At 41.5% G+C, this 8,777-nt stretch overlaps 1 protein-coding gene across 3 annotated transcripts in view; it reads left to right on the forward strand.

Annotated features, from left to right (window-relative positions):
- Positions 1-732: 732 nt before the first annotated feature.
- LOC118422912 (D-amino-acid oxidase-like) overlaps positions 733-8,777 on the forward strand; it is a 15,185-nt gene continuing 7,140 nt past the window's right edge. Inside the window, exons 1-11 of one of the 3 annotated variants that reach the window (XM_035830760.1) lie at positions 733-882; positions 1,746-1,944; positions 2,178-2,292; positions 2,677-2,756; positions 2,885-2,950; positions 3,148-3,202; positions 3,516-3,617; positions 3,766-3,848; positions 4,104-4,221; positions 4,448-4,555; positions 4,880-5,262. In XM_035830760.1, the coding sequence (XP_035686653.1) occupies positions 1,751-1,944; positions 2,178-2,292; positions 2,677-2,756; positions 2,885-2,950; positions 3,148-3,202; positions 3,516-3,617; positions 3,766-3,848; positions 4,104-4,221; positions 4,448-4,555; positions 4,880-4,999 (1,041 nt within the window). In that variant the 5' untranslated portion in view covers positions 733-882; positions 1,746-1,750 and the 3' untranslated portion in view covers positions 5,000-5,262. Of the gene's footprint in view, positions 883-966; positions 1,268-1,745; positions 1,945-2,177; positions 2,293-2,676; positions 2,757-2,884; positions 2,951-3,147; positions 3,203-3,515; positions 3,618-3,765; positions 3,849-4,103; positions 4,222-4,447; positions 4,556-4,879; positions 5,263-8,777 lie in introns of those variants that run through there. The other 2 variants (XM_035830761.1, XM_035830762.1) reach the window with 2 other exon arrangements.

Consider the following 8,777-nt stretch of genomic DNA (forward strand, 5'->3'; position numbering starts at 1 on the left):
GGTAAGTCAGCCATACCCAAAGTAAACCAAGCTATGAACAGGTGATCGAACACATGGGACATATAACATAATACAAACGAATGATTTCAGATCAAGATATTACTGATATTTGTATGGGCTTTTTCCCAACTGTTAATCGACATGGGACATGTGTAAAGCACAGAGTTGTTGAGCCTCATGTATAATGTATTTCGCTCTCCCTAGTAAAGTTAATTCTCTCCAAGCAGAGGTTCGGCTTCGGCTGTCTTTTGACGCCCTAAGAAACATGTCAAAGATAACCGAAGCCTAACCTCTGCTTGGAGTCTCAGTGGTATTAAAAGCCAATCGTTTATTTCTCCATGGAAAGTGCCACTTGAAAACACGTTACGTTCTAGTGGGCGTGAACAAACATAAACAGTAGTAAATCGGACATGTTGACAACACGCGCCCTGTCACTCCATAACAAGAACCCCCCGCTATTTAGAAGTAATCCACCACTAGCGGGTTAGCGGATGGACCAGAGGGGCGTGACGAGTCCGGGGCGCGTGTTGTCGACGTCGGATCAGCTCAAAGTTTGTGTTTCTAATACTTTGGAAAAGCTGAATGTCCTACATCCCGTGTGAAATATTTTCCCCAGGGTATCAAATTGTTTCCTACAGCGCACTTCGATCGTAATGATTGGTTAGCCTCTTTACATAATCTTTTAAATCATCGCATGCTGTTGGTTGATCTTGGTTTATTTTCATAGTAAACCGCACCGTACGTTTGCACAGTGGTAGGGGGCGCGTCCTTGTGTCTGACAGGTTGAACTCCTGACCCTAACTGACCCAATAGTTGTACCCAGATCCAGCTGTGACCGGTGGATTGAACTGCGATCGAGCGAACTGTTCAACATCAAATCAGGTAAACGTCAATTCTGTCTTGAACGTAACATTAACTTGAAAATCCGGCAGTCAAGTTGAATAATATGTTACACATCGCCGCCATGGAACGTTGGACTTTTGAACTCTAGATCTGAGTACATGTCGGTTTAGGCAAAATTTTGTCTGGAGTTTGGACAAGACAATTTCAGCCATCAACCAACCAGTTTAATCACCTCATCCAATCTTAAGGTATTCAATTACTATGTGGTTATAATGTATCGCTCGCCGTTGATTGGTGCTAAGCTATATTGATATTACTGCTGAAATAACTCAGTCTGGATCTTTTTTCAGTGATTGACCAAAGATACAAATCACGGTATTTACATGTTCCGTCGGCCTTGGGTCAAAGTTGAACCTCAACAGTGGTAAGTGGTTAGGTAAGGTCATTAGGCCTAATTTAGGGATATTACTGTGCATAGGCAGACCCCTGTGTCAAGAATTCAACTCACTTGAGAATGCCAAGTGGCACCTTGCTTTATACACATTAATTATGAAAATCATTCAGGACGTGTCATCGATTTCGATCGACAGTTCCCATCTCACAACTATAACTGATCACCGACAAAAGAGCACAGATTGAATTGTGCAGGCGCCACAATATTGTGCATTGTCACCGTTCTTTGCGACGCCTCAGGGGGGAAGCCATCAGCACATAGATTGCTATGTCACGTCATCACGGATAACAGTTTTGGCTTAATTATCTAGAAAATTAAAAGCAATGTAGATATCATTGGTGAGAGTTACTTTTTTTTGTTTGTGAATGTGATATCCATCCGTAGACAGAAAATTATGTATGGTATAGACTTCGATTGATGTATTTTTCGTTCATTCATATGGTTATAGAAAAAATGAAAGTCTCCGTCATAGGAGGAGGAATTGTGGGTATGACCTCTGCCCTGCACATCATGGAGCAGTGCTCGTCTGCGCATGGGCAGTTGGAGCTGACCGTCATCTCTGAGAAGTTCTGTCCGGACAATACGAGTTACGGAGCGGGCGGTCTGTGGAAACCGCCGTCACAGGAACATATGAGTGAGGCAGAATTGTGAGTACATCACTCGTTGTATTACATACTTCCGAACAAATCCTGCAAACATTGAACGAGAACCATTTAAACTTGTTTTGCTGGATATGTCGCTTATTTTCGATAAGCAAAAGTTTACAATAAAGTTTATAAAACTTACCAGTACAATGTAAGGCTTACAAATCATTGAATGTATAAAATATTTGATAAGATTCGATTTTCTTAATACTCTGTCTGACTCTCATTTGTATCAGGAAACGCCTACAGGGTTCCTTTGACTTCTTGACATCGGTTCTCCGGACAAGCTACGCACATGAAGCCGGCATCTTCCTCCAGCCGGGTTACATCGTCCACATGGACCCCATACCGGTAGGTACTAACATATCGAAAGGGACAAACTACATGTTTTATAAGTACGCAAAACTACTGCAGACTGAATTCTCGTGTGGATTGACATGCATTGAACTCTTAACCTTACATTATTTGGTCCGTATACAATGCAAAGGTTCAATCTTACCAGTCTAGTTATCAGTCAAGAATGTTGGCTGTTAACGGGTTTTACCAAGATAATGTGCATCTTTGTTATAAATTTGTGTGACCCTAACGTCTTCCCTCTTGACCTCACCGGAAAACGACCGATTCGAGATTATCATACAAGACAATGGTTCAAACAATCGAATGAAACAGAATTATAAGTATTTGTATGTCTTGTGTTTAATGGATGACCACGTCTACGTTTTTTCATCCCTACAGGACCCGGCCTGGAAAGACATCGTCGTTGGGTTCCGACATGTCACTCCATGGGAGCTAACCAACCTGTTTCCTGGTTACAAGTACGTCATGTTTCAAACTATACGTCAGAACGTAATTACCCTTAAGTGCTTTCTTTGTCTGTATTTGAGCAAGATGTTCTTTTCCATGTCACAGAGATCGCTTGATTAAGCTTGCTGATATTTTCCAGACAAGGATGGTTCTACACAGCCTTTATCTGCCAGCCTAGAGACTTCTTACCGTGGGCAAAGAAAAGGTAAGAGACTCATTAAAGACATTAAATGACACTGAACTCAGATATCGATGCGAAACCGGAAACGACCTATCGTGTTATTGTCTTGCAACAAAAATGACGGACAAAAGCCAATAACTCCATAAAGATATTGTATATCAAGATTGAAAGAAGAAGTAATTAAACTTACAACGTTACCTTTTTTCGCGTTTGCTTCACAGATTGACTCAAAGAGGGGTTAGCTTCGTACAGAGAAAAGTTAACTCATTGGAAGAGGTACGTATATATAAACCGGCAGCAGAATTTGTACTAACTAGTTAATTTATTGATTGATTGGTTTTTGTGTCATACAATTGCTTTGTTAATCTCATGCCGGATTATGTAAATGCAGAAATGTTCGCGGTGGATTAATGTTCGCGGTTTTCGCGGTGGCCACTCCACCGCGAACATTTTTCTATAATGTTATTACACTGCAGTCTTCGGTGTTACCGCGAACTTAAAACCACCGCGAAAAGCAATTTTTCCCGCCACCGCTTAATTAAATCCCCGCGAACTTAAATGCATTTACAGTATTTGAATTTTCCCACAGTTGGCGCCACATTACGATATTGTTGTGAACTGCAGCGGCGTGGGAGCGACAAAGCTGGCGAGTGACGAGGCCGTTTCAGCGAGTCGGGGTCAGGTCATGAGGGTATGTACCATGATGTATTGTACTGCAAGTATAAAGGGTCTATGTAAAACGACTTTGATTTGGGACTATACTATTATGCTTTTGAACTTATGTCCAACTATTTTTACCCATGCTTAATATCTTGCCATACTCCCAAATACTGTCCTAGGTAAAGGCTCCCTGGCTGCGGTACTTTGTAGAGACGGACGGAAAAAATCCAGTCATCGACGGCATACCATATATGTACCCAAAGTGAGAACATTTTTATGTACAAATTCTTGTTTTTAGCTTAATGTATTCTATCAAGCAACAAACATATACGATGAAAATATGATCAGAATTTCTTCCCCTCTTTCCACGAAACTAATGTGTCATTTAGCAAAATGGACAAAGCTGATTGAAGCAACCAGATTCGGGTACTAGTACCTAAGAAATCTGTACGTATTTTTGATATTTTCTTTTGAAATGTGTTTTTAAATGTAGATGGCAAAAATAATTCTTCTGTAGTTTGCACAATGTAGTTATCGGTGGAATCAAACAGACTGGAAATTCCCGAATAACAAACGACCCACGTGACACGGACACCATCTGGAAGGGAATCTTGGCGTTGAACTCTCAAATGAAGGTACATCGTGTTCTTTTTAACAAATTACTTAAAGGGTGATCTCAAGCATTCAAACGTGTCTTAGTTTCTTTTAACGTAAATGTTGTATTGTCCTCGTGTGTTAAAGTGATAATAAAGCCATCTTGCTTCATGTTTGACCAGATCTTTATTTTGCACAGTTTTAAATACTATCCAATAGTGAAATGAACTCATATTATAAACAGTAACATGCCTATATTTGCTGCAGGGAGCGGAGGTTGTAGAGGAGTGGACGGGTTTCCGCCCCATGCGGGACGGAGGAATCCGGCTGGAGAGAGAAACACTGACGGGAACTTCAACAGGGCGGCCACTGGAGGTACTGACGTCACTCAGTAGTAGTCCAATGTGTTCTGCTGCTGCAGTGGTCTGTACACTCTGCAGCTGCCATTGAATCAGTCCTTCAACTCTCTTCCCTTTACCCTGTTCATCGCGAGCTTCCTTAGTTTCCGTAGTTTTCTTTCTGACCGCAGTGGTTCAGCCTCCATAGTAGGCTTCCTGTGGTCTTTTTTTGGCTCATAACACACCTTTGCTGGCCATTTCTTTTTGTAATGTACTGCATCCCTAGTGGGATGCAGTACAGAACCTCTACGATGACTAAGACAGTAGAGACAAACAGTCATACCGGTGACGTCTTTTCCAGGTGGTTCATAACTACGGGCATGGAGAGAACGGGGTCACGTGGTCACACGGCTGTGCCAAAGAGGTTGCCGACATCGTGAAAACCATCATGGCGGAACGACGTCCAAATTCTCGTTTATAGGTTTCAACATGTTCGAGATAGTAATTCCCTGAAACGGTTTTCACTGAGAGGATTGGGCGAAAAATCTGTACAAGTAATTCCGAATCGAATTAATGTGAATAGCATATATACTCTGGAGGTTCCAAAAGCATTGTGAGCGCAGAGAATGAGAAAATCAAGGTGTCTAATTTCTTTCATCTAGCTAATTGTGACGACTGCAAAAATTATTGAACACGAAGAACATTTAATGACACGATGAAAAATAAAAGATATATAATCCTCTATCATGTTTTTTTTTCATTGGGAAAAGATCGTATGTCCTTGTTTTGTGTAAAATTCTAAAGTGGCTAACAGGTGATGTCTATGTGTATCCTTAACCTACTCCTTACCTACAAGATGTAGCCGCTTGAACCCGAGACTTTCAACTCCGAACATGGAAGTAAAGTTATGATTACGCACTCATGTAGCTTCCCAAACTCCACATGGTCTATGCAATTGTACCGTCCAATGATGATTAATAATAAGCCAACGTACCGTAGTTCCAATATCCCAAAGTCTCCGCTCATATCAGCAATCGTTTGCCCGTGCGAAAAGTTTGTCAGCGCTCGGTTTCCAGTGCTGAATATTCGTTAGCACTTTGTTTCCATTGCGGAACATCATTGGGCACTATGTGTCCAGTGCTTAGCAGGCTCTCCAATGGCTCTCCATTCATGTAAGGTGGTATCTCACTGCACTTGGGGCACCGGTGCGGCACTGCGGGGTTCGAAAGATACTCTACGAATTTCAGAGATGAAGCTTTCATTTTGTGTATTTAGTTGTCTTCTAAGACATACTTTTACGTATTACGTAATATCTAAATTATAAAAAAATCGGCGAAAATAACACAATAGTGTCGTAGTGAACGAACCCCGCAGTGCTGCACCAGTGCAGTGAGATACCACCTTTAGATAGGAGATCACATGGTCTACCTGAGTAGCTGGATTGCGGATGGACCGGTGGGGTTAGTTATGAGCCCGGAGGCGGCTGTTGTCGACACGGGACCTAGCCTAGTTTAGGTGGCTAGATCGCCTCACACTTAATGACATGCATCCCCTGCAAAATATTTTCTCCAGAGCAATTGTTTCTACATCGCACTTCGATCGTTATGAACGGTTAGCTTCCTTACATAAGTTATTACAACATTGAATACAGTCGGTTTCTTTTAATAGCAAACTACATCGTTTAAACGGTATTGCACAGGGATAGGAGACGCGTCCCTGACATTGGAACTCCTGACCCAATAGTTGTACCGACATCCAGCTGTGGCTAGTAGATTGAACTGTGATCGAACTATTGAATATCAGGTAAGCTTCAACTCTGTCCTGAACGTTAACTTGAAATTCCATAAGTTGAGCCTGCTTCCTAAATAACATTATTCATTGTTGGTATACATGGTGGACTTTTAAACTCTGAGTACAGGTCGGTTTGGGGCAAGATTGTGTCAGGAGCTAGGACAAGACATCAGCCATCAACCAACCACTTTCCTAGCCTCAATCTAAAGGCATTCAATATCTACGTGGTCATAAGGTATCACTCGATGTTGACTAGCGCTAAGTTTTACTAACTTATGAAATAACTCAGTCACTTGGACCTTTTTTTCAGTGATTGTATGTTGACCAGTGAAGTTATTGACAGAACAAAGATACAAATGTGTTTACATGTTCAGTTGGCCTTAAGCTTGGGTCAAAGTTGAACCTCAATTGTGGTAGGTGGTTAGGTAAGGTCATTAGGGATAATACTGTGCAGCGGCAGAGCCCTGTGTGAAGAATTCAACTCTATGGGAATCGAAGTGACACCTTGTTTTATATACACTCAGCACAAAAAGTTTGGAATATCAACTTCGGTTGATCATATTTATGTTGTTTCTGCATCAATTTCAATATATTATATATCTATAGAAAGCTTGCATGATTTTCTTTCCAATGGTATCAAACTCATTATCATTGTTAAGTCATGGAACATACACTAGGCCTGCTAACGTGAGTGGGTCACGAAAAAAAGTGCCCAAATTCCCCTATGTTTCTGTTCAAAACTGTATCGTCCGGTTCAACCGTTGTTATGGCCGCGGGTGACAATGATTCAATCAATCCTTTTATCACCTAACGTTTGGTATACAGAACATCCAAGTTTCTTTTTAGCATATCTGAGTAGAGTATTTTATGAGTGTAAATTCATGGAACGAGGACTAAGCCCGCTTACGTACAGGGGGTACTACAGATAGAGTGCCAAAATTACCCTACTAAAGTCAAACACTCCATGCTGCTCATTTTCTTCCATCAGTACTGACTTGTGAATGAAGGCAAGTTGAATAAACATGACATGTCAATCAAAGCTACTATTAATCTTTATTCAAGCAAAAAATCTGAACCATGGCAAGAGGTGAGCAATCGAGTGCTAGCCATAAGCCGTAGGAAGGCTATTGCACCCTAAGACTGTGCTCCAGCATCCACGAGTCTTGTTTACCCTATGGTGGTTATACCACCCACACCATGACGCTGCCTCCACCACCAAATGCCGAAAGTTACTCTTGCCTTGTCAGCGTGCGGTTCTCCTTGCCGCATCCACGCTTTGATTCTGCCATCCAACTATTGAAAGGGCAGATGAACCCTACTCAAGTGTACTAAAACCTTGTATGTTCCATATACAAAATGTGAGGTGAAAAGAGGACTGATTGAACCAGTGACACACGCGCCAATATCAACATGACGATGCAGTGTTGAACAGAAGTAGGGGAATTTGGGCACTTTTTTTTCGTGACCCACTCACGTAAGCAGGCCTTGTGCTCGTTTCATGTGTTAACAATCATAATAAGTTTGATACCATGGGAAAGAAAATCACACAAGCTTTCTATTGATATATAATACATTGAAATTGATGCATAAATAACAAAAATATGATATACCAAAGTTGATATTCCAAACTTTTTGTGCCGAGTGTATAACGTTACATAATGTAATTACTCCGGACGTGTCGTCGATTTTGGGAGCCACCTCACAACTGTAACTGATTATTTTCTAGACCTCAGTATTGAGGTCTGATGTGGTTAGGTGAGGTCATTACGGATAGTACTCTGTCACACCCCTGTGACAAGAATTCTCAGTACCTGTCGGCAATTTCAACAAGTGGACAATTGTTGACGCCTTACAACAAATGTACTGCATAGCATTATGTAGACGAGGCCATACAAGATGGAATGTGTATGATGTCATCGTTCTTTGCGACGCCTAAGGTACGAAGCCATTGGCACAACAATCAATATATGTTACTATCTTATGTCACATTATCGTCATGGATACGAATTTTCAGTATTGACTCTGCTGCCGATTGCCAGAGCATCTAGGTGGCTATTACAGATAAGAGTTCTTTCTTTCTGTTTCTTGTATTCACCTGCACGGATGCCGAATAATTTTTTTATAAATATAAATATCCATTTTAGCAAAATGAGAGTCGCCGTCGTAGGAGCAGGAATTGTGGGTATGACCTCTGCCCTACACATCATGGAGCAGTGTTCGTCTGCGCATGGGCAGTTGGAATTAACAGTCATCTCTGAGAAGTTTTGTCCGGACAACACGATGGCGAGTTACGGACCGGCAGGTCTGTGGAAACCGCCGTCACAGGAGCACATGACTCACGCAGAGCTGTATGTGATTATAAATTACTCGTTGTCTGACAATTACATAGTTCCGAGCAAATCTTGCACATTTAACGGGAGCTAAGTAAACTTCTGTATGTGATTATAAAATACTCGTTGTCTTAACAA

Source organism: Branchiostoma floridae, chromosome 9 (genome assembly GCF_000003815.2).
Source record: "Branchiostoma floridae strain S238N-H82 chromosome 9, Bfl_VNyyK, whole genome shotgun sequence".
Classification (NCBI taxonomy): Eukaryota; Metazoa; Chordata; class Leptocardii; order Amphioxiformes; family Branchiostomatidae; genus Branchiostoma; species Branchiostoma floridae.